At 44.4% G+C, this 27232-nt stretch overlaps 1 protein-coding gene across 4 annotated transcripts in view; it reads right to left on the reverse strand.

Moving 5' to 3' along the window:
• The window catches only part of LOC121538162 (phospholipid-transporting ATPase IA), a 187373-nt gene that overhangs the window by 137480 nt on the left and 22661 nt on the right, over positions 1-27232 (reverse strand). For all 4 annotated transcript variants that reach the window (XM_045207443.1, XM_045207434.1, XM_045207440.1 and 1 more), the window contains exon 2: positions 10123-10243. In XM_045207443.1, coding sequence (XP_045063378.1) covers positions 10123-10243 — 121 coding nt within the window. The remainder of the gene's footprint in view (positions 1-10122; positions 10244-27232) is intronic.

Consider the following 27232-nt stretch of genomic DNA (forward strand, 5'->3'; position numbering starts at 1 on the left):
TTTTTTTTATTTTCGGGGGGTAGATCAGCTTAATATTTCAGATAGATTGTAACTTCCATCAATGTAATTGTCTGCATCACTTCCAATCCCCCATGTTTTATACACACACACACACTTAAAAAAAAAAATATATATATATATATATATATATTCCCCTTTATTACTTTCCAACCCCACCACCCTTTCCCCACTTGTAGTAAACTAGTGAACAACAACGCCTAGGCATCTACTTCCAGCCCATAATCTACATTTTATGGACACTGTCAATTTTACAATAATTACATTTTTCTACTCTCAACCTCTCCGATCATTTTCATGATGTCCATCTGGTTTGCTTCTATATGCCATATCTTTCTAACTGTGCTCCTTCACAAAAGCTCCCAACCTACAACCCATACACCTATTAAGGACACAGCGTGCCTACATTATTTGTTATCTTGTTATTGTTTGTTGTTAGTTGTTATTAGTCCCATCCTTCAATTCCATCCAACACCTCCCATCTATCTTTTAATACCATCCATATAGGATTTCTATTTGCCATATATATTTCAACTGTACTGCACTATATCGGTTCTTAGTTCTGAATTTTTTGAATGGGGAATGCTTATTTAAGATGGAGAGGAAAGCACTTTTAAAGAACAACCAGGCATCCTCTACTGACAGAATTAGGTCAATATCCATCCAGGATACCCGGGCCAGGTCAATTAGAAAGGCCTGCTCGCTGAAGTGTTTTAGGGAGCGTTTGACAGTGACGAGGGGTGGTCGTTTGACTGCGGACCCATTACGGACGCAGGCAATGAAGCAGTGATCGCTGAGATCCTGGTTGAAGACAGCGGAGGTGTATTTAGAGGATACAAAATATATGTCTCCAGATTCCCCATCCAGCCTGGAGTTGATCAATTTCACATCCGCCCACCTCCAGCAATCCACCATTCCTGGAAGCTGCTTCTCCTGAGTGGAGGGGGGTGACAGAGCTCTGAGCTCTGGTTGAACATGTACTGTGTGAGTGATGAATGGCAGACCAGTGGACTAAATGACCATAAAGCATAACTAGGGGGAGCTCCCCTGGCAGACGTGAGCTATGGCAGAGGGGTGCCTGGCAGAGCACCTCCGGCCCAGACCAGACAGAGGCTGATTAACAGCCGCATTAAGGGCCAGCCAGCCAAAGCACTGGGGGGGGGGGATATCCGCTGTGATGTAGACCATGCCCCCGGAACGGACACACACGCCCACACACAGAGAGAGAAAGACACACACAGACAGGACAGACACACAGACGACAGGAGTGACACACAGATGACAGGACAGACACACAGACAGGACAGACATGATAGACGTTGCTCAGCGTGAGAGCAGTACCGCCAGTAATCTGATAGGAGTCTGTGTGATGGAGTTGTCAGTGGTGGTGGTGGTGGTGTTGGGTTGTTCTACCAATTAGGTGCCTTTTAAGTGGTGTAACTTGGTGAAAAGAAACTTGTTTGATTTCACCAAAATTGTACATTCTGTCATAAAGAGCACATGTTAAACTTCCCATCTCAAAAGGTTAAATTTAAAATAAAATAAACCAGACCATAGTAAGTAGGGGTGTGAACATTAAAACATTAAAACGAAGTTCGGATACTTAACGTTAAGAAAAATCCTTAACCGGAAAAAGTTTTCAAATCACAGTACAGTTATTGCAAAACATTAATTTCTGTGTTATAGCCTAACTAGACTATATGGCTATAAAGGCCTGGGGAAAGTTTAAATGAAATAAAACCAGAGAGGAAGAGGTGAACTTTAGGCTACTTTGGTGAATTTGCGAGGCATGCAAGAAAATTAAGACATTGCGAGATGCAGATTACCAAGACATAGGCGCACGGTTCTACCCGCCCCCTCCTCTCTCTCCCTCTCACTGGCCTGCCTGCTCTTTCTCTTAGCTAATGACACAAGTGTATGTTCAGTCTGTTGCGTGTATAATATCCTAGTTTAGGCTATGGTCCTCTGTAGCTCAATTGGTAGAGCATGGAGCTTGTAACGCCAGGGTTGTGGGTTCGATCCCCGGGACCACCCATACGTAAAATTTATGCACACATGACTGTAAGTCGCTTTGGATAAAAGTGTCTGCTAAATGGCATATTATATAAATGGGACCGATGTCGCCGGGATACAGAGGTATCTTCGGGCCAGTCTTGCGAGCACGGGGTAGGCTACTCTTCGTTGCTGAGTGAGTGGGGTTGTTTTTGTCTCCTAATATGAAATTACAGTAGGCTACCGGTATCGCCTGTATCGATTACCCTTTCCAGATATAAATGGTATGTAACCCTTGAAAGCGTGTCGGTTACAACACGTTTGTCTGTTAGGGTAGGCTACACTACGGCTTTTTAAAAACGCAGACACGAAACCTTCTCTGGAGACATGAACGTACAGTAATACCGCTTCTGAAGCGGGAATAACTTCCATCACTATGCAACCAGAACTGTCAGAACTAGCATGCCTGCTGCCTGCGCGCAAACCACTCTTTCCTGAAAAAGTACTTTAAAGTTTGTTATAAATTGCAACTTAACAAGACATTTAGTAGAATGAAAGCACATTTAGCTACCCTATTATAAAAAAAACTGCATAAACAACACAGCAGGACATCAATCAGCAACGTTTGTTGTTGTCAGGGAGACAATAGAACATTATATGCCGGAGCAGAATTATACTGTCTGAAAAGGTACCGATGCAGCACTTTTTTAAATTGTCTGAAAAGTTATCAATTATCGACATGTTACTGTACTGCATTCTGTCTGTAAAGGGTTGCGGTATATATAATTCATTGCCTGGCCCTAGCATGGATTTTAAAAAATAGCAGTTTAAACGTTATATATATATATATTATTTTTTGTCACATCCCTAATAGTAAGTGCCTATTAAGTGCCAAATAAAGTAACAGGGTTGACCGTAACAGGGTTGACTGTAACAGGGTTGACGACATCATCTTAAATCAGTCAGAAATCCCCTTGTGAAAGGGGGAATGGAAGCTTGTGTGCAACAGGGAGGGGCAACTGAATGCAAGGAAAGCGTCACAATAAAACATTTCTAGCCTGTCTATCTATTGGTAACAGGGTTGACGTGTTATGGTCGACTTGCTCAGTTTTCCACCACAAAACACCAGAAAATGGCAAAAAATAAACATGTGGTCTATGCAATATTAATTAAAGGGCACTTCACTTAATACTGTACAATAAGCTTTTAAAATGCATTCAATATTTGGGGACAACTTCGACTTAAACTATCAAAGGGAAGCAAAAGGCACTCTTTTTGTGGAAGGACCCTGTTATTTGTTTTATTCAGGTGATGGCACTGACGTATATTATTTTCACACATTACATTATCTACTGGTGTAGATAAGGGAAGCATAACGCAACGCCAGTCAAGCTTTTGCACACACACACACACACACACACACACACACAGACACACACAGACACACACACAGACACAACACTGATCATATACTGTAAGCACAATCTATAATAGTCCTCCATCCATAGACAAGGCACACGATCAGACAGACTGCGATAAATCAACATCAACAAGCAGACACACACACACACACGGTAATACAAAACAGAGACAGGGCGAGGATAGTACGCCAGTCAATGAAAAGAGATAGCGCTCCATTCATCATCTCCCCGTCTCATCTGTCTAGTGGGGCTCAGTCTGTGAGAGATGCGGATATCAGACAACAGCACAGCACACATGGCTGCAGATTGCTATACAATAGGCCATAGTACAATAACGTATCAGCCTTGCAGAGCGATGTAATGGAAAACCTCATCAGTACACAGGTCAAGCCTTTTTCAAGCCTCCATTGAGTTTTTCTTAGAAATCCTTTTTTGTAAGTAAAACTTAAAAAAGGTGGTTTGAACAAGGTGACGTGAAAAGGATGTGTCTGCACCACATGGTCTCACTACTGGTGTCCCCCAGAGCTCAGATCTAGGCCCTCTCCTGTTCTCTCTGTATGCCAAGTTACTCAGCTCCCTAATATTCTCATGGTCTATCCTACCATTGCTATGCTATGCGGATGATACTCAACTCTTTTTCTCCTTCCCCCCTTTGACACGCAGTCGGAAGTGTCTGAACAAAAGCTGAGAAAAGGGTGGACACGCTCCACTGCTGGATGGGTGGACACTGTCCACTACCAGCCAGGCTCTTTACTGGACCTGGCCTAGTCTACCTCATTTGAACCCCCTAGTGAAAATTCACACCTGGGGAAAAAAAGCCAGGTTGGCCAGGTGGCTTTGTGTTACGTTGAGGAGTTGGCCAGGTGGCTTAGTGTTACGTTGAGGAGTTGGCCAGGTGGCTTAGTGTTACGTTGAGGAGTTGGCCTGGTGGCTTAGTGTTACGTTGAGGAGTTGGCCAGGTGGCTTAGTGTTACGTTGAGGAGTTGGCCAGGTGGCTTAGTGTTACGTTGAGGAGTTGGCCAGGTGGCTTAGTGTTACGTTGAGGAGTTGGCCAGGTGGCTTAGTGTTACGTTGAGGAGTTGGCCAGGTGGCTTAGTGTTACGTTGAGGAGTTGGCCAGGTGGCTTAGTGTTACGTTGAGGAGTTGGCCAGGTGGCTTAGTGTTACGTTGAGGAGTTGGCCAGGTGGCTTAGTGTTACGTTGAGGAGTTGGCCAGGTGGCTGTGTGTTACGTTGAGGAGTTGGCCAGGTGGCTGTGTGTTACGTTGAGGAGTTGGCCAGGTGGCTTTGTGTTACGTTGAGGAGTTGGCCAGGTGGCTGTGTGTTACGTTGAGGAGTTGGCCAGGTGGCTTTGGTGGCTTAGGGAGTGCTGTCACCTCTGCACCACAGCATCCATGACCCGGCCTAGTCTACCTCGTTGGAACCCCCGTGGGATGGTGCTACCTGTTACACTAGGTAAAGATAATGATATCCATAGTGTTTGGCTCATAATGTATTATTTTGTTCTTCCTGCTACTTCCTTTTCTTTCCATCTTCCATTACTCCTCCGCTTGCTTCTTCTTTCCTTCCGTGTTTCTTTGGGGCAAAACCACGGTAAATGTCATCAATAAAGAAGTGCTCCTTTCACATTCCTCTTCTTAAATGGAGATTACTGTACCAGCTCTCCTTTCACATTCCTCTTCTTAAATGGAGATTACTGCACCAGCTCTCCTTTCACAGTCCTCTTCTTAAATTGAGATTACTGCACCAGCTCTCCTTTCACATTCCTCTTCTTAAATTGAGATTATTGCACCAGCTCTCCTTTCACATTCCTCTTCTTAAATGGAGATTACTGCACCAGCTCTCCTTTCACATTACTCTTCTTCAATTGAGATTACTGCACCAGCTCTCCTTTCGTTATCTGCACGTGGTCTCAGGACCGAGACCACTTCCTCCTTCTCTCATCTCGCAACTCAAAAAAGAACATGAGTTCAACAACAGAAACTTGAGGGTTCCGTCCCAAATGGCAGCCTATTCCCTGTTTAGTGCACTACTTTTGGCCAAAGCCCTATGGCTCCATAGCCAAGAGCCTGTGAAGACATTTGTAGCAATTTTGGGGACAGTCGAGAGAGGATGATCACAGACATTACATTACCTGACTTGGCACAACCGGATGATGTCACCGTTATAGCTTCAAATCTGACCTTGTCAAGTTAATCTTGTGTGGAAACACAATTGCACAAAAGCCCTTAACCTTGAAATGAAAAAGCAGAAAGACAGGTTTCCCTAAACTGGACATTTACATATGAGAACACAACATCTGTTTGTGAATGTGTCCGTGTGTGTGTGTCCGTGTGTGTGTGTGTCCATGTGTGTGTGTCCTTGTCCTTGTGTGTGTGTGTCCGTGTCCTTGTGTGTGTGTGTGTCCTTGTGTGTGTGTGTGTGTGTGTCCTTGTGTGTGTGTGTGTCCTTGTGTGTGTGTGTGTGTCCTTGTGTGTGTGTGTGTGTGTGTGTGTGTGTGTGTGTGTGTGTGTGTGTGTGTGTGTGTGTGTGTAGGGCTGTTACGGTGACCGCCACACCGGCGGTCACGAGTCATGAAGGCAGTCAAATTCCATGTGACCGTTTAGTCACGGTAATTAGGCTTCTCCAAGCTCTGATGCTGCTGATGGTCATTAGTAGCCTACCAAACTTCTAACTGCCTGGTACTCAGCAATCTATTGTCCCTCTAATAACTCTGACATCAATGCAAATGTAATCGAAAATCGAATCAAACACTTCACGAGCTCAAGTGGTCAACATTTCTAGATTGCACGAGACGATTGTCGAACTAAAGTTCTATATTTATTTTTGTACCCCCTTTTTCTCCCCAATTTCGTGAGACCAACAGTTATTTGCTTGACTATCACCGGCTGACCGTGTCCATGTGTATATGTGTGATATATATAAATAACACACCCATATACACATTGACACATACACACACATATCCTTTCATGTGCGTACACGCGTGCCCCCTTGTGCCTTATTCCCTGCATGGATCCACCATGTCAGCTTCTCACAGAACACACAATGGACAACAGCTTGCCCTGCCTGACTCTTCGGTTTGCCCTGGTGGAAGTCATGCACATCCCACCACCACCACCACATCCCATGTCACATTACATTAGCACAAGATCTGGTCTGACAAGTAGTGCAGTTGAATAAACAGTTTCCCTTCACGCACACGACAAGTAGGCTGTGTACCAAATTGCACCCTATTCCCTATATCGGGCACTCCTTTTGACCAGGGCCCATTTGTGTCTGTGTGATAAGGTTCCATTTGGGACACAGACACAGCGAACGACAAGGCCACCACAGTGGGGCAACGGATCATTATGGAGATGCTAGTGGTGATAGTGGTGGAGCGGTGTATGGAGAGATGAAGTAACACACGAGTTATAACAATTTTAGTTTAAATAGAATGTGTGAAGGTGATTGCCTGAGACCTATACTACGAATCAGGTTTGAAGAGGTAACTTTGGTCAACTCGACCTGAGTAGATCCCGAGTGGCGCAGTGGTCTAAGGCACTGCATCGTAGTGCTAGCTGTGCCACTAGAGATCCTGGTTCGAATCCAGGCCTCTGTCGTAGCCAGCCGTGACCGGGAGACCCATGGGGCAGGGCATAATTGGCCCAGCGTCGGGTAGGGGAGGGAATGGCCGGCAGGGATGTAGCTCAGTTGGTAGAGCATGGTGTTTGCAACGCCAGGGTTGTGGGTTCGATTCCCACGGGGGTCCAGTATTTAAAAAATAATGTATGCACTCAATAACTGTAAGTCGCTCTGGATAAGAGCGTCTGCTAAATGACTAAAATGTAAATGTAGATCTAGCTTCCATCGTAGTATACCACTCTGGTCCCAGATCTGTTTGTGCTGTATAGACAACCACTATGACCGTTGCCATGACAAACATAATGACCATAGGAGTTGGCAAGACAGCAAAACCAGATCTTGGACCAGACTCTGAAAGTGACTCTCTGGGTGACTTTTTATGGGCAGCAACATACAAACAGTGTTCAAGGATCAGATGGAACCAAATCACATCGACACAAGTCGGAACGAGAATTGGAGATCCAAGATAGCAGCTGATAAAAAAGAGGATTCCAAGAAGGCACATTTTTGGGCACGACACGACTTGCTTGGTTACTCTATGCTAAGATGCTAAACATTGACTCGTTGTCCTTTCATTGTGTTCATCTGGTGCTTGATTTCGTGTTTCATCTCATTCTAGTAGTCTGCTGTATGTTGCTGCGGCTCTATGTTCTTCCTGTGGCGGTGGATCGGTGTGTCTCTGTGTGGGCAATGCAGACATCTCCAGCCGCTCATGCAGCAGGAAAGCTAACGCTAATATTCCCTGACAGAGGATGGCCAGCCCAGACCTGACCTTTCAATGAAACACGGCTCCACAAGGAACGGAGGAGGGAAACGCTAGCGAGCTAACTAATGTTGAGTCCCAAATGGCACCCTATTCCCTATATAGTGCACTACTTTTAACCAGAGTAGTGCACTATATTGAGAATAAGGTGCCATTTGGGACGTAGCCCTAGCGAGGTAGAGTTTCTGGACGAATCCACAACGAGAGCCCTTAGTGGTTGTAGAAGGGCTGTTGTGAGTCAGAGAGGGATAGGGGCATGGGGGCTCCAGTCAGTCTTTAATGTACAGAAGCCTATAGTGGAATAGTGTATGTCGGCATAGTAGTACTATTGATGAAACATGACTCAACGAACATCACTGGTCTGTTGTCTCTCTGTGGGGTTAAAGGTCAAGGTCAAGAGGTCCGACATGCCAGGGGACTGATATGGGAAAAAATGCTTACCTCTGGGTCACCATTGCCAGTTCCCAAATAGTTGAGATTCTCACACCAGCACATACCTCAGAGTACACCGCATGGATTATCTTCAGATGTCACTGAGAATTATCAGATATTCATAATTCTCTTCTATTTGTCAATTCAAATCAAATGTTATTTGCCACATGCACCGAATACAACAGGTGTAGACCTTACAGTGAAATGCTTACTTAGAAGCCCTTAACCAACAATGCAGTTTTAAGAAAGAATACCTACAAAAAATAAGAAATAAAAGTAACAAATAATTAAAGAGCAGCAGTAAAATAACAGTAGCGAGGCTATATACAGGGGATACCGGTACAGGGTCAATGTGCGGGGGCACAGGTTAGTCGAATTCAAATAGACAATGACCTTTAAAACTGGAAGAGTTGCACCTTGTCCGTTTGGCATGTGGCCTGTGTGTCCCACCAAGACCGGCAGGCACGTAGCGTGTAGTAGCTGTACATTTCTATCAGGGTGTAGAAGCTGCCTGCCTGTCCTCCTTCCACCCCCACTATAGATCATCCCGAGCCCATATTTCAACTCCGACACATTGACATACGGCCATGTCTTGAACTTTGCTGCCTCCTCAGCAACAATTCCTCTGCTTTGTCAAGTGGCAACACTGGAGGTAATACCTCCCCCCCCAGCACGGTAGGTGTCAGGGCAAAGCGGGCCAGGCGGGCAGGGGGAGAGAAAGAGAAAGAGGACGTGAAGTACTGCAGTTTGACTTTATCTGGTAATGATGTACAGTGGAACAAAATAACCCGGAGACCCAAAAGCCTTTCGGTACCTTTGAGGCCCAATACACAAAAAATTCACACGATTCTAATCACAGTGCAGCTTTCAGAAAACATATTATTTCCCGTGTTATAGCCTTTGTAAAGGCCTGGTGAAAGTTGTGTAATTTAAATAAAACCAGTGAGGAAGAGATACAGATTACCAAAACATTCTTTCTTCCTGCCCCCTCCTCTCGCTCTCCCTCACACTCGACTGCTCTTGCTTTTCGCTAAAGATGCGAGTGTGTGTTCAGTCTTCGGTCTGTTGTGTGTAGAATACCTTAGCCTATTCATTAATGACAGGCCCTGCTTTACTGAAGTTGCGAGACATTGCAAGATACAGCATTCCATTGTGAGATACAGCATTTGATTGCCGCTAGATAGGCCTAGTGCACGGTTCTGACTCGGTCTGCGTGGTGGCCAACTTGCCTATCCTGTGACCCTCCCCTCTTTCTCCGTCCCTCACTAGCTTGCGATTAGAGGTGCAAGTGTTTGTGTTCTCGGAAGTATAGCAACTAATCAGTCTCCTCCATTCCAAACATACTGACTCAGGAGTAGATTCCTAGCTGAATCGAATCTTGACACTCAGAAATGGGAGTCGACATAAATTATTTTGGAGTCGACTCTCCACCACGTCATCGTCGTTAACTTTGGGAAAATGGCAGAGAAAGGCAAGCGACAGCAGCGGTCCTGTATGGCAATACTTTGACAAGTTAAATGAGAAGGAAATGCAAACTTTGCGAGCTGGAATTGAGGTACAGTAATGGTAGTACAGGTGCAATGCTTAACCATCTGAAAGGGATACCTAAACCGTTGCTGGCAGCAGCGAAGCTGCATTGTGAAGTCATGTGATTTTTGTTTTTGTTTTAACGGAAAACCGATTTTAAAGAAATACAGTTTAAACATTAAGAAATGTTTTCCATTTGTCACATCCCTAGTCCCTAGTCTCTAGGGCTAAGCTACCACTTTCTATGTCTAGACTTTACTATGGGAAATTGGATTGTCACAGTCTTTCAACGTTCTGCAAGCAAATAATAGGATGATAGGCCAACCAATGAACAGACGTCTTACCTGACGTGATTGCTGCAGAACTTGGTAAACTGTGGCTGATTGAGGAATATCAGTCGTGCGTCTTCTTGGTCAGCTAAGGCGGTCTTTGCGGAGGTTGCCGTGTCCTCTGTCTTTTCGTACCCTGAGGGGAGAAGGGGAAAAGGAAAGTCTCATTGCCTACATGTACATAATGTTGTCTTTTCAGCACCAGATTTTCCCAGATAGCTTCATCCGTTTAATAGAATGACCCTCTAGTCAGATTATTTGCAATGTGAGACGTCAGTACTTTGCATAGATTTTGTTAATGGCTCTTCTCTGTGCTGAATCGAACCAAAGCTATACAGGGACCATTAAGATGAAAGTTAGAGGTTTTCTCAAAGAAAGGCACTGAAGACTTTTGGATGAGGTCACAGAAGAAGAAGAAAGGTATGACAAGGTTGGTCCAGGCAGGGCTTATTCTCTAACACAAGGCTTTCTTAGAGCAGATGGCAGAGTCGAGGGCTAATCTGTCTCAGGGTCATCCATTCTGCAGGGTTCAGGTGGCACTGTGTATGTGTGTGTGTGTGTGTGTGTGTGTGTGTGTGTGTGTGTGTGTGTGTTACAGAAGTCACAGAAGAGTGGATTACGACTAGATAAAGTGCCTCTTACACAATGTCCCTTCAGGGTGCCATTTTAAGGAGGATCAGACACTGCAGGTACACCTTTAACTGGCTTCTCCTAAGCTAAGCACAGATACCAGTGGGTAGGGACTGATCCCAAGCACAGATACCAGTGGGTAGGGACTGATACCAAGCACAGATACCAGTGGGTAGGGACTGATACCAAGCACAGATACCAGTGGGTAGGGACTGATCCTAAGCACAGATACCAGTGGGTAGGGACGGATACCAAGCACAGATACCAGTGGGTAGGGACTGATCCTAAGCACAGATACCAGTGGGTAGGGACTGATACCAAGCACAGATACCAGTGGGTAGGGACTGATCCTAAGCACAGATACCACTGGGTAGGGACTGATACTAAGCACAGATACCAGTGGGTAGGGACTGATACCAAGCACAGATACCACTGGGTAGGGACTGATACCAAGCACAGATACCAGTGGGTAGGGACTGATACCAAGCACAGATACCAGTGGGTAGGGACTGATACTAAGCACAGATACCAGTGGGTAGGGACTGATACCAAGCACAGATACCAGTGGGTAGGGACTGATACTAAGCACAGATACCAGTGGGTAGGGACTGATACCAAGCACAGATACCAGTGGGTAGGGACTGATCCTAAGCACAGATACCAGTGGGTAGGGACTGATACCAAGCACAGATACCAGTGGGTAGGGACTGATCCTAAGCACAGATACCAGTGGGTAGGGACTGATACCAAGCACAGATACCAGTGGGTAGGGACTGATACCAAGCACAGATACCAGTGGGTAGGGACTGATACCAAGCACAGATACCAGTGGGTAGGGACTGATACCAAGCACAGATACCAGTGGGTAGGGACTGATACCAAGCACAGATACCAGTGGGTAGGGACTGATCCTAAGCACAGATACCACTGGGTAGGGACTGATCCCACGCACAGATACCAGTGGGTAGGGACTGATACTAAGCACAGATACCAGTGGGTAGGGACTGATACCAAGCACAGATACCAGTGGGTAGGGACTGATACCAAGCACAGATACCAGTGGGTAGGGACTGATACTAAGCACAGATACCAGTGGGTAGGGACTGATACCAAGCACAGATACCAGTGGGTAGGGACTGATACTAAGCACAGACACCAGTGGGTAGGGACTGATCCTAAGCACAGATACCAGTGGGTAGGGACTGATACTAAGCACAGATACCAGTGGGTAGGGACTGATCCCAAGCACAGATACCACTGGGTAGGGACTGATCCTAAGCACAGATACCAGTGGGTAGGGACTGATACTAAGCACAGATACCAGTGGGTAGGGACTGATCCCAAGCACAGATACCACTGGGTAGGGACTGATCCTAAGCACAGATACCAGTGGGTAGGGACTGATACTAAGCACAGATACCAGTGGGTAGGGACTGATCCCAAGCACAGATACCACTGGGTAGGGACTGATCCTAAGCACAGATACCACTGGGTAGGGACTGATCCTAAGCACAGATACCACTGGGTAGGGACTGATACCAAGCACAGATACCAGTGGGTAGGGACTGATCCTAAGCACAGATACCACTGGGTAGGGACTGATACTAAGCACAGATACCACTGGGTAGGGACTGATACTAAGCACAGATACCACTGGGTAGGGACTGATCCTAAGCACAGATACCAGTGGGTAGGGACTGATACCAAGCACAGATACCACTGGGTAGGGACTGATACCAAGCACAGATACCAGTGGGTAGGGACTGATACCAAGCACAGATACCAGTGGGTAGGGACTGATCCTAAGCACAGATACCAGTGGGTAGGGACTGATCCCAAGCACAGATACCAGTGGGTAGGGACTGATCCTAAGCACAGATACCACTGGGTAGGGACTGATCCTAAGCACAGATACCAGTGGGTAGGGACTGATCCTAAGCACAGATACCACTGGGTAGGGACTGATCCTAAGCACAGATACCAGTGGGTAGGGACTGAGACTAAGCAAATACACACAAACATGGATGTGTTAGCTACTGACTTCTTTCTAAACTAACTTGAGGAGTCACGACTAGCCTACTTCTGTCCTCAATTCATTCATTTGAATCGGACATGACTAGCCTACACTCCCTGGCATCGAATTCTTGAGCTGACAAAAATCCTAGTTCCCCCAAAACAGGTACTAGGCTGTTTAAATTGGAACTTACAGCGTTTTAGGAACACAAAGTTATGTAAAAATCTGTTCATATACACTGCCAGGAAGAATGACGCCTTTTTTTTACATTTTCTGACAAGCGACCACTTAGATATGGTCGTTTTCACGTGTTCATACTTTCATAGAATGTTTGGGAATTACTTATACTAGGGCATTTGTGAAAATTCTATTGCAATATGTGTTTGGACAATTAAGACACTGCAGTAAATAAAACCTAATAAAAACATCCGTCTTGTCCAGGACCAGACTCTATAGACGGGTGCGCCATAGCCAATCAGAGCTACAGTAGGCCAATATGCAAATAAGCCATCTGACACACGGGCTGGCCATCACTCACTTTGAACTAGACTGTTTACAGGCAGTAGCAAAAGTGCAACTTCAGATCAATAGAAAGCATTCGCTAAAACCCACAAAATACACCTGAATGGATTTCTGCAAATATGTAAATACCTAAGGAGTACATTTGGGAACTTTACAGTCCTATTGATCAAACAACCATGAACAGGTAGGCTGTCTCTCTGTTGCCTAAGCACATCAACAACTAATGTTAGTAAGAGCGAGATTAGTTCAAATCTAACGAGGGAACAGTAGATATACTGTCTCAAACCTTTTCAGCTTGAAGTTGGCCTCTAAATTGCAATGATAAAAAAAATGGGGAATAGTAGCTTGCTCGCCCTTCTGCAGATTGCCTGCCAATGCATGCTTGTCCCAACCCACGTTTTGACAACTGTGTGGAAACCTGCCTTCCTGCCCATTTGATCGATGCCAAATACATTTCATTGACAACTAAGACATATGATAACTAGGGCTGTAGGGCTTACAGCCCAACACCGTGCAGGACGTTTGGCATTTGCCAGAGAACACCAAGATTGGCAAATTCGCCACTGGCGCCCTGTGCTCTTCACAGATGAAAGCATATTCACACTGAGCACGTGACAGAGTCTTGAGACGCCGTGGAGAGCGTTCTGCTGCCTGCAACATCCTCCAGCATGACCGGTTTGGCGGTGGGTCAGTCATGGTGTGGGGTGGCATTTCTTTGGGGGGCCGCACAGCCCTCCATGTGCTCGCCAGAGGTAGCCTGACTGCCATTAGGTACCGAGATGAGATCCTCAGACCCCTTGTGAGACCATATGCTGGTGCGGTTGGCCCTGGGTTCCTCCTAATGCGAGACAATGCTAGACCTCATGTGGCTAGAGTGTGTCAGCAGTCCTGCAAGAGGAAGGCATTGATGCTATGGACTGGCCCGCCCGTTCCCCAGACCTGAATCCAATTGAGCACATCTGGGACATCATGTCTCGCTCCATCCACCAACGCCACGTTGCACCACAGACTGTCCAGGAGTTGGCGGATGCTTTAGTCCAGGTCTGGGAGGAGATCCCTCAGGAGACCATCCGCCACCTCATCAGGAGCAGGCCCAGGCATTGTAGGGAGGTCATACAGGCACGTGGAGGCCACACACACTACTGAGCCTCATTTTGACTTGTTTTAAGGACATTACATCAAAGTTGGATCAGCCTGTAGTGTGGTTTTCCACATTAATTTTGAGGTTGACTCCAAATCCAGACCTCCATGGGTTGATAAATTTGATTTCCATTGATAATTTTTGTGTGATTTTGTTGTCAGCATATTCAACTATGTAAAGAAAAAAGTATTTAATAAGATTATTTCATTCAAATCAAATCAAATTTTATTGGTCACATGCGCCGAATACAACAGGTGCAGACATTACAGTGAAATGCTTACTTACAGCCCTTAACCAACAGTGCATTTATTTTAAACAAAAAAAGTAAGAATAAAACAACAACAAAAAAAGTGTTGAGAAAAAAAGAGCAGAAGTAAAATAAAGTGACAGTAGGGAGGCTATATAGACAGGGGGCTACCGTTGCAGAATCAATGTGCGGGGGCACCGGCTAGTTGAGGTAGTTGAGGTAATATGTACATGTGGGTAGAGTTAAAGTGACTATGCATAAATACTTAACAGAGTAGCAGCAGCGTAAAAAGGATGGGGTGGGGGGCAGTGCAAATAGTCCGGGTAGCCATGATTAGCTGTTCAGGAGTCTTATGGCTTGGGGGTAGAAGCTGTTGAGAAGTCTTTTGGACCTAGACTTGGCACTCCGGTACCGCTTGCCGTGCGGTAGCAGAGAGAACAGTCTATGACTAGGGTGGCTGGAGTCTTTGACAATTTTGAGGGCCTTCCTCTGACACCGCCTGGTATAGAGGTCCTGGATGGCAGGAAGCTTTGCCCCAGTGATGTACTGGGCCGTACGCACTACCCTCTGTAGTGCCTTGCGGTCGGAGGCCAAGCAGTTGCCATACCAGGCGGTGATGCAACCAGTCAGGATGCTCTCGATGGTGCAGCTGTAGAATTTTTGAGGATCTGAGGACCCATGCCAAATCTTTTTAGTCTCCTGAGGGGGAATAGGCTTTGTCGTGCCCTCTTCACGACTGTCTTGGTGTGTTTGGACCATGATAGTTCGTTGGTGATGTGGACACCAAGGAACTTGAAGCTCTCAACCTGTTCCACTACAGCCCCGTCGATGAGAATGGGGGCGTGCTCATTGTATGTATCTATATATACACATACATACATACATACATACATACACACACACACACAAAGGTAAATGGCCTCCAGCGGGGACGGGGGTAGGGATTAAAAATATAGGACAAAAATACAAACGACGACAAGAGACACCACAACACTACATAAAGAGAGACAACAACATAGCATGGAAGGAATACCACATGACAACAACATGGTGGCAACACAACATTGTACAATTATTCTAAAAAGGATTAAATAAATACAAATTCCTCAAATCTACACACAATACCCCATAATGACAAAGCAAAAACAGGTTTTATGAAATGTTTGCAAATTTATTAAAAATAAAAAATTAAAATACCTTACTTACATAAGTATTCAGGCCCTTTGCTATGAGACTCGAAATTGAGCTCAGGTGCATCCTGTTTCCATTGATCATCCTTGAGATGTTTCAACAACTCGATTGTGGTAAAATCTTGTTTCTCATGATCTGAGAGTCCTTTTGGTTCCTTTTGGCAAAATCAAAGCGGGCTGTCATATGCCTTTTACTGAGGAGTGGCTTCCGTCTGGCCACCCTACCATAAAGGCCTGCTTGGTGGAGTGCTGCAGAGATGGTTGTCTTTCTGAAAGGTTCTCCCATCTCCACAGAGGAACTCTGGAGCTCTGTCAGAGTGACCATTGGGTTCTTGGTCACCTCCCTGAGCAAGGCCCTTCTCCCCCAATTGCTCAGTTTGGCTGGGCGGCCAGCTCTAGGAAGAGTCTTGGTGGTTCGAAACTTCTTCCATTTAAGAATGATGGAGGCCACTGTGATCTTGGGGACCTTCAAATGGTGCAGACATTTTTTGTTACCCTTCCCCAGATCTCTGCCTCAACAAAATCCTGTCTCGGAGCTCTACGGACAATTCCTTAGACCGCATGGCTTGGTTTTTGCGCTGACATGCACTGTCAACTGTGGGACCTTATATAGAGGTGTGTGCCTTTCCAAATCATGTCCAATCAATTTAATTTACCACAAGTGGACTCCAATCAGGTTGTAGAAACATCAAGGATGATCAATGGAAACAGGATGCACCTGAGCTGAATTTCGAGTCTCATAGGAAAGAGTCTGAATACTTATGTAAATAAAGGTATCTGTTTTTTAACATTTCTAAAAACCTGTTTTCGCTTTGTCATTATGGGGTATTGTGTGTAGATAGATGAGGAAAATGTTTTGTTTAATCAATTTTAAAGTAAGACTAACGTAACAAAATGTGGAAAAGGGGAAGGGGTCTGAATACTTTCCGAATGCACTGTAACTAAGCCTGCCATTGACAATGTCCACTGTTACCTGTAAAATGAACAAAATTGAATATAGCCTATTCATATACTTCCTGTATGGTTATATAGAGAGTACTACTTTAGGTGAATGACCCAATTTAATTATTTATACACAAAAAAAGTTACGTCAACAGCAGGGAGTTTACCATCAAGGGTTAAAGGTCGGTGAGCCATTGCCACAGAACTACCATTTGTTGCCATGTTCAACAAGTAGACATTGTGCCTAGCTCTCCGAGTAGCACACATTAGGCCTAATGTCCTTCATCTAAGGCGCTCTGTCTTAACACAGACAAGGGCCCCAAGATCTCTCAACAGGAGCATGTGACTTCAATCAAAGAAGTGCTACTGCTTTGTTCTGAGATCTCATTTACATTCTTGGAGATAGAACACTGCTTTCAATATGAAGAACCGGTGTTCATGGTTACTGGGGAACAATGCTTTCAATATGAAGAACCAGTGTGCGTTCATGGTTACTGGGGTTTTGGTGGGTGGTACTGATAGGGTACACATGCAAAAGAGCCATTCAAATCATCATTCTGACTGGGCCAAGATGTTTAAAGGAAAGCTTGGCTGTATTTGGGCCGTTGGTTAAATACACATCCCTGGGCTAAAAACACAGTTTTGGCAAAATACAAAAAGATGTTGCCTTGTAATACGCCTAAAGGTCAATTTCTATTTGCTTTTAATTCAAACTCTGTGGAAAGTTTTGCATAGGTTTAGGTTGACTGTCTGCACGACACTCGTTTAGAGAGCTAACGGAGTAAGCAAACGCACAGTAACATTGCAAACAGATGGGATGAGTGAAACTATAATATGCAGTGGGGTTTTGGTTGTACATTTCCATTGACAATATCCATGAGGAGGAAATTATAGCCTAGTTAAAGTAGTTATATAGCCAAGCATAGTAATGTGCTGGAATTGTAGTAGCCTATACACGCAGCTCACAATGTAATGTAGGCCTAATTGAGAGATGCAGTATGAGATCACCTGTTTATTAAAAATGTTTACTCATAACGCGTTCTCTTAGTAATGTGTTTACTGATAATGTGTTTACCTATAACGTGTTCTGATAGTAATGAATTTACTCAATGCATTGTCATAGTAATGTGTTTACTGATAATGCACGTGTGTTAGTAAGAGGACAATGCCACCCATAGAGGCTAGACATGTAAACCACACCAAGTATTTATAAGATATGATACTGATCAAGGCGAGTGGTGTTTCCTCATGACGCACTTTCATTTTCTGGAATTTACCCTCAATTTTCAACCAATGAGAGGCCCAGAACACAATTTTCAACCAATGCAGACACTTTTATTCTGTGATATTTGTAGAACAAACAAACAAACAAACATGCATGCAAATATGCATATGAATTAGGTCTAAAAATGTATTCAGTGAATCTATTAGCATAGTGCTTTATACATTGCTATTGTGATTAGGTAATCAATGAGTCAGTCTCGACTAGTAGAGTTAGTGAGAGACTCATTTCCATTTCCTCTATTGTAGCACAGTCATGGATATTGGTGGAATCTAGGTTAGAGACCATTCGTTATTTGAACGTATCCACTCCATCCAATTTCCCCTCAGACTTAAAATTACCCTCTCTGTAAAAGAGCCCTTACTATTGAGCACCAATGGCACTGCCAATCACATTAGTCAACTTAGCTCCCCACTTCAGAACACACACAGCTCCGACAACCACAACTATTACTATACCATACGTAGCGAGAGCTACCGGTCCAAGTAACAACCACAACTATACCATACGTAGCGAGAGCTACCGGTCCAAGTAACAACCACAACTATACCATACGTGGCGATATCTACCCGTCCAATTAACAACCACAACTATACCATACGTGGCAATATCTACCCGTCCAATTAACAACCACAACTATACCATACGTGGCGATATCTACCAGTCCAATTAACAACCACAACTATACCATACGTGGCGATATCTACCCGTCCAATTAACCACCACAACTATACCATACGTGGCGATATCTACCCGTCCAATTAACAACCACAACTATACCATACGTGGCGATATCTACCCGTCCAATTAACCACCACAACTATACCATACGTGGCGATATCTACCAGTCCAATTAACAACCACAACTATACCATACGTGGCGATATCTACCCGTCCAATTAACCACCACAACTATACCATACGTGGCGATATCTACCAGTCCAATTAACAACCACAACTATACCATACGTGGCGATATCTACCCGTCCAATTAACCACCACAACTATACCATACGTGGCGATATCTACCAGTCCAATTAACAACCACAACTATACCATACGTGGCGATATCTACCCGTCCAATTAACCACCACAACTATACCATACGTGGCAATATCTACCAGTCCAATTAACAACCACAACTATACCATACGTGGCAATATCTACCCGTTCAATTAACAACCACAACTATACCATACGTGGCAATATCTACCAGTCCAATTAACAACCACAACTATACCATACGTGGCGATATCTACCCGTCCAATTAACAACCACAACTATACCATACGTGGCAATATCTACCCGTTCAATTAACAACCACAACTATACCATACGTGGCGATATCTACCAGTCCAATTAACCACAACTATACCATACGTGGCGATATCTACCAGTCCAATTAACAACCACAACTATACCATACGTGGCGATATCTACCCGTCCAATTAACAACCACAACTATACCATACGTGGCGATATCTACCAGTCCAATTAACAACCACAACTATACCATACGTGGCGATATCTACCAGTCCAATTAACAACCACAACTATACCATACGTGGCGATATCTACCAGTCCAATTAACAACCACAACTATACCATACGTGGCGATATCTACCAGTCCAAGTAACAACCACAACTATACCATACGTGGCGAGAGCTACTGGTCCAATTAACAACCACAACTATACCATACGTGGCGATATCTACCAGTTCAATTAACAACCACAACTATACCATACGTGGCGATATCTACCAGTCCAAGTAACAACCACAACTATACCATACGTGGCGAGAGCTACTGGTCCAATTAACAACCACAACTATACCATACGTGGCGAGAGCTACCGGTCCAATTAACAACCACAACTATACCATACGTGGCAATATCTACCAGTCCAATTAACAACCACAACTATACCATACGTGGCGAGAGTTACTGGTCCAATTAACAACCACACATGTAAGAGTGATAGTGTTAGATTAGCAATGTACATAAGGACATCTAAATAAGAATTTGTTCTTAACTGGCTTGCCTAGATGAGATCAGGGCAGCTCTAACGATGGAGAGTACTACTGTACTAGGCTACGTCCTTGTGCTTTAGGGATTATCCAGTGAGAACGAGGGCTTCTCCATTCCACTCAGGGATTTCTCTCCAAGCTCCAACCTGCCAGCAGCCAGTGGAGTGGAATGGACAGAGACGGGTGGAGACAGCTCACTCAGCTCCCCCATGACACTGCACAACGTAGAGGGGAGAGGGATAGAGTGGGAATCACACTGGTATGGCTCCCCTACTACGCTCCAGTGGGTACAGCACTATGGCACAACCTGGTTGGCACCCCAAGGACAAGCACTGACTATTCCAGAGACAAGGATGGGAAGCACAGCAAAATAGCAGCAATTAGCCTAGGTGGCTATCTTAGCTAGCTTCTTTACATCGATTTGATGCAGTCAAGACATGCTCTGCCATAATATTTGAATAGTGAAATTATTTCAAATGCCCATCCCTAACTTATGCAAATGTTGTTAATCAGTACAATAAAATAAGTCCCAAATTTAAGGGAAGGAGATTGTTTATCATCATCATCATCATCATCATCATCTGTAGCCCCATGAAATCAGCCAAAACAAGCTCAATAACTACATGCATGCACACGCTCCTACTGAATATGCATTCACCTGTATTGTGAATAGACCTAGGGTGAATCTTGATTTACCCAGTTTATCAAGATAGATTTACCATTCAAATAAATGATTACCATTACGTTATGTAGTCAGATTGGTAAAAAGTGTACTTGTAATATTGTATAATTGATTCATTAATGCATACATGGCTGTCTCTGAAAAACATTGACATCAAATTTCAAATGTAATGATATTGAATTGAAAAGACACCCAACGATTGAACAGAGTAGTAGCTACGTTTATCTGTCTGGATCAAGTGCCATTCTGTGACTTTGGCTAATACGCCTTTTTTGCTGTGGTATTGTTTTGGTATCGTTTCGGTATCATGATACTAATCCTGGTATCAGTATCAAAGACACAATTCTGGTATCGTGACAACACTGGCTGCCATAGTAGGGCCTACACAAACCATAGCACCATGATTGAAAACACATTTACACAATGTCACTTTTTATGTAAATCAAGAAACTAACATCTAGGGCTTGGGGAAAGGTTGGATTACAGTGTGGTGTGATGTTTTAATTAATACGACTCAAACTGAGTATTGCAGAGGGAGTACTATACTCCAAAGGTCAAAGGCTGACGGGACTGCAGTGTTCCCAGGCTCTCAGGTTGTTGTGTACGTCCCTTCCAATGGGATGCCGGATCAGCTTCCAAGCCATGCGAATGACGTTGGAAGAGCGTGTGTGTGTGTGTGTGTGTGTGTGTTGGGGGCAAATGGTGAGCATGACTGTAAATGGAATTCTGGCAAATAAATATGGACCAGGAGGATGTGGCATTCTAAAAGTGGGGGAACGAGGCTGGCAATGGAGATGCCTGCTAACAACAACAACAACAACAACAACAAACCGCAGTTCATGAGGGGCTGCAACTGGAGCCCTCACCGGATATGCCCCAGTTGCAATGCGACCCCCCCGCCCCAACCCCTCCACCCCCTTTTCTTGGCCGAGGAGGAAATAGAGTGGAAGTCTGACAGATCTCAAAGCCAATCCTATCTGCCCCCGCCTCTCCCATAACACCCTGACTCATGTCAAGCAAACCTTCGCTGTCTTTAATTACATATCTTGTCCGTTTTGTTTTTGGCATGGGCTCTTATCAGGATGAACGAAGAGAAACTGCCGACTACCCCTCTCCCTCCACTCTATCTCTCGCTCACTCTCCCTCTTCTTTTGTCTCTGGCGTGTGTTCTGAGGCTATAAATAGCCCGGCCCCCCTTGCAGTCCTTTGGTCACCGGGGGTTACACGGGTTGGCCGTCCCTGCCTGGCCGGTTACGCAACGGCCTACCCAGATGACAGCTCAGGATGGGTGGCTTATTGGATTAGTGTGGAGTCAAGAGGGTGGTTAAAGGCAACAACTGGCGCTTAGGGAATGGTGCCTCCGCTTAAGTAGAGAAACTTGCTAGCATGAATGCTAGTGATTATCACCTGTGGTAGTTTAGCTGTAAGGGATATGTCGCTTGACAAGACGCAGGTTAGAAAATACCAAAATGGTCAACTTCAGTGATTGACAAAACACCCTCAAATATGAATTCAAATTCTAGGTGTGTATTGTGAAACTGACAAATATCTAGCCATGACGAGGAAGACTGTCTAGTAAACAGGCGGTAAAACTGAAATTATTTTCCAAACGTTTTGTTCTGAACAGAACCCGGAATTATTTTTTTAGTTAATTTTTTTAAGGGGGTAGATCAGCTTTAATATTGCAGATGTATGTATGTATGTATGTATGTACAGTGCTATGAAAAAGTATTTGCCCCCATTCTAATTTTCTCTACTTTTGCATATTTGTGATACTGAATGTTATCAGATCTTCAACCAAAACCTAATATTAGATAAAGGGAACATATGTGAACAAATAACACAACAATTACATATTTATTTCATAAACAAAGTTATGCAACACCCAATTCCCCTGTGTGAAAAAGTAATTGCCCCCTTACACTCAATAACTGGTTGTGCCACCTTTAGCTGCAATGACTCCAACCAAATGCTTCCTGTAGTTGTTGATCAGTCTCTCACGTCGCTGTGGAGGAATTTTGGCACACACACACACACACACACATCCTTTAAAAAAATATATTTTCCTTTATTACTTTCCAACCCCACCACCCCTTCCCTAATTGGAGTAAACTAGTGAACAACAACGCTTAGGCCTCTACTTCTAGCTTATACATACTATATACATTTTAAGGACACAGTCAATTTTACAATAATTCTATTTTGTTTGTTTTTACTCCTGAACTTCCTAATCTCAGCTTGTTACCTGTATAAAAGACACCTGTCCACAGAAGCAATCAATCAATCAGATTCCAAACTCTCCACCATGGCCAAGACCAACGAGCTCTCCAAGGAAGTCAGGGACAAGATTGTAGACCTACACAAGGCTGGAATGGGCTACAAGACCATCGCCAAGCAGCTTGGTGAGAAGGTGACAACAGTTGGTGCGATTATTCGCAAATGGAAGAAACACAAAAGAACTGTCAATCTCCCTCGGCCTGGGGCTCCATGCAAGATCTCACCTCGTGGAGTTGCAATGATCATGAGAACGGTGAGGAATCAGCCCAGAACTACACAGGAGGATCTTGTCAATGATCTCAAGGCAGCTGGGACCATAGTCACCAAGAAAACAATTGGTAACACACTACGTCGTGAAGGACTGAAATCCTGCAGCGCCCGCAAGGTCCCCCTGCTCAAGAAAGCACATATACAGGGCCGTCTGAAGTTTGCCAATGAACACCTGAATGATTCAGAGGAGAACTGGGTGGAAGTGTTGTGGTCAGATGAGACCAAAATCGAGCTCTTTGGCATCAACTCAACTCGCAGTGTTTGGAGGAGGAGGAATGCTGCCTATGACCCCAAGAACACCATCCCACCGTCAAACATGGAGGTGGAAACATTATGCTTTGGGGGTGTTTTTCTGCTAAGGGGACAGGACAACTTCACTGCATCAAAGGGACGATGGACGGGGCCATGTACCGTCAAATCTTGGGTGAGAACCTCCTTCCCTCAGCCAGGGCATTGAAAATGGGTCGTGGATGTGTATTCCAGCTTGACAATGACCCAAAACACACGGCCAAGGCAACAAAGGAGTGGCTCAAGAGGAAGCACATTAAGGTCCTGGAGTGGCCTAGTCAGTCTCCAGACCTTAAACCAATAGAAAATCTGTGGAGGGAGCTGAAGGTTCGAGTTGCCAAACGTCAGCCTCGAAACCTTAATGACTTGGAGAAGATCTGCAAAGAGGAGTGGGACAAAATCCCTCCTGAGATGTGTGCAAACCTGGTGGCCAACTACAAGAAACGTCTGACCTCTGTGATTGCCAACAAAGGTTTTGCCACCAAGTACTAAGTCATGTTTTGCAGAGGGGTCAAATACTTATTTCCCTCATTAAAATGCAAATCAATTTATAACATTTTTGACATGCGTTTGTTGTTATTCTGTCTCTCACTGTTCAAATAAACCTACCATTAAAATTGATGTCTGTCAGTGGGCAAACGTACAAAATCATCAGGGGATCAAATACTTTTTTCCCCCTCACTGTACTTATTATGAACACAGTATGCTTTACATTAGTTATCTTGTTGTTATTAGTTGATCCACTGTTCCGACCAACAAAATAAAGTTCTGAACAGGTTCTGAACAGGTTCTGAACAGGTTAGAACCCCAAAAAGTACTGGTTTATATCCTTCCTTTCTGTTCCTTTTGAAACCGCTGAAATATTATTTGTTTTTGTTTTTACATTTAGCGTGACATTCAATTCCTTTACCAATCAGTGAGAATAGAGCAGCTTGCTATGGAGCGGGAAAACTATAGCCTAGTTGTTTCCATGCGCAATGGACATACAAGTGCAGGGCGCAAGATGCGACTTACGTTTTGCGGGTGGGGAGAAAGCGAGTGAGGGTGGAGGAGGCTTGGCTTGAAGCGCTGGGCATCTTATGACATGCATTATCAGAATTATAGGCTACCTGCTTGTGTGTGCAGAGCGACACCAGAATTAAAAACACGTTTGTCCTTTTTGTAGTTAACAAATCCAATGTGCAACATGATAACTATAGTATCCTTAACTAGCATTGAAAAATGTAATCCATTCTTCTCCAATTAAAAATTTCAATTTCTGAGTCACGCTTGTAACGTCAGTAGCCTATGCGTCGGAGGTGGAGGGCCAGGTAGCCTACACACGCACTGGCAAAGATTTTCAGCTGGTAGGCAGACACTTGAATAAGTGGCCTTGCATAGGCACTTTGTTGCATTTTTTTGTGGGACTAAAAACATTTCTGTAACGTAAAATAACGTTATTAACTGGTTCCCATGCTTTTAAAATAATGGTTCTGTTCCGGAACGGTATAGATCACTTTCGTTCCCAGTTCTGATTCTGTTCCCTGAACCGGTTCCAAACCCTGCTAGCAACAGATGGGTTTCCAGATGCAAGGGAGATGAAGGATGCTGAAGAAATTTGGCCTGTCCCTGAGGGCCCTCACAGTGTTCTACAGGAGCACCATTGTCAGCATACTGTCGGGCTGCACCACAGCCTGATCGGCAACTCCACCGTCGCAGAGCGCAAGGTGCTTCAGAGAGTGATACGTACAGCTGAATGCACCATTGGGTGCACTACAGGACACCTAAAACACTAGGTGTCGCAGGAAGGCCAAGAAGATCATCAGGGACCACTGCCACCCAAGCCATGCCCTGTTCTCCCTGCTTCAAACACTCAGATGCGGGCAGTACAGGAGCATCATGGCAAAAACTGGAAGACTGGCCAACATTTTCTACCTTCAGACCATCAGGCTGCTGAATAGCCACCACTAGTCAGCTTCCTGATCTTATTTCAAATGCTTACCACAGACGTTTTCCCCATTCGGTCGAACAAATAACGGCTTATTACCAACGCGGTACTGTAAAAACATCGTGGCAGGTGTGTGTGCTTGTTTGCAGAATTATTTGTTTACAGCTTTCACAGTGCTACTGACCCTAGCGATGGCGCTTCGCTTGCGCAAGCAAATTCAGCCCACACAACATTCAAAAATATCATTTTGTTATTGACGCGTCAAATTAAAAGCTTATTTGACACGTCAAAGTGTTATTTGACGTGTCAGTGATTTTTGATGCGTCTGTGTTTTTTGACTTGTAGCTTTTTTGACAAAGACCCAAATGGCGTTCCATAGATAAAAAGCTTTCTCTGGTTTGCTCAAGGTGGGTAATTGCCACTTTCATGTAATGTAACGTACGGAGAAGAATTACATTCCTGAAACCTAGGTAAACCATTTTGTCACAAGACATGTATGCAGCCAAGAGCTCCATTGTAACTTTGGATGGCCAGCTGGCCAGCACAGGGTGACAGAATGAGCTAGAGGGGAGGGTAATGGTACTGATTCAAATTCAAGGTGGGACCTACTGCTTTGGTGACCTTCAGCTGAATAAACGGGCACTTAAGGATGTTGAATCCGTGCCATACAGGTATAAAGAATGTTGTCAGAGTCCAAGACGACGGCAACAACGTGACCAAACAAAAACCAACCAAACTATATAGGCTATCTATCCGGGCTCACGTTTGAAGAAGCATACACAGAGTACAAAACATTGAGTCCTGTCCCGTCCCGTCCCCCCCGGATGCTGGCCCATGTCAACTCCTTGCTTCCCACAGTTGTGTCAAGTTGGCTGGATGTCCTTTGGGTGGTGGACCATTCTTGATACACACGGGAAACTGTTGAGCGTAAAAAACACAGCAGCGCTGCTATTCTTGACACAAACCTACTACCATACACCGTTCAAAGGCACAATCCTTTTCACTTGCCCATTCACCCCCTGAATGGCACACATACCCAATCCATGTCTCAATTGTCTCAAGGCATAAAAATCCTTCCTTAATTGATCATCTACACTGATTTGAAGTGGATTTAACAAGTGAAATCAATAAAGGATCATAGCTTTCACCTGGTCAGTCTATGTCATGGAAAGAGCAGGTGTTCAAGATGTTTTGAACACTTAGTGTATATCTGGATCTGTTCAATAGTGATGTAACGATAGGGCTGCCACATTCATTGTTTAATACGCATTGGTCCCCTATTCAAAATGTTTACGATACAAGTGCTTCGGTCCGCAGTCCCAAACCGATCCAAATGTAGCATGTGTCGGTCAGAAAATAGATTCAAACGTTACTAAACGCGGATTCACACATTTATTTTGCTCATATTACACCTCCTTCTACCTTACGAAAATACCTCTCATATTTTATGACAACTGACGCGTCCTCTCCTTCAGTGTCGAACTTACACTACCGTTCAAAAGTTTGGGGTCACTTAGAAATGTCCTTGTTTACGAAAGAAAAGCAATTATTTTGTCAATTAAAATAGCATCAAATTGATCAGAAATACAGTGTAGACATTGTTAACGCTGTACAGTGGGGGAAAAAAGTATTTAGTCAGCCACCAATTGTGCAAGTTCTCCCACTTAAAAAGATGAGAGAGGCCT

This window comes from Coregonus clupeaformis, chromosome 3 (assembly GCF_020615455.1).
Source record: "Coregonus clupeaformis isolate EN_2021a chromosome 3, ASM2061545v1, whole genome shotgun sequence".
In the NCBI taxonomy this organism is placed as follows: Eukaryota; Metazoa; Chordata; class Actinopteri; order Salmoniformes; family Salmonidae; genus Coregonus; species Coregonus clupeaformis.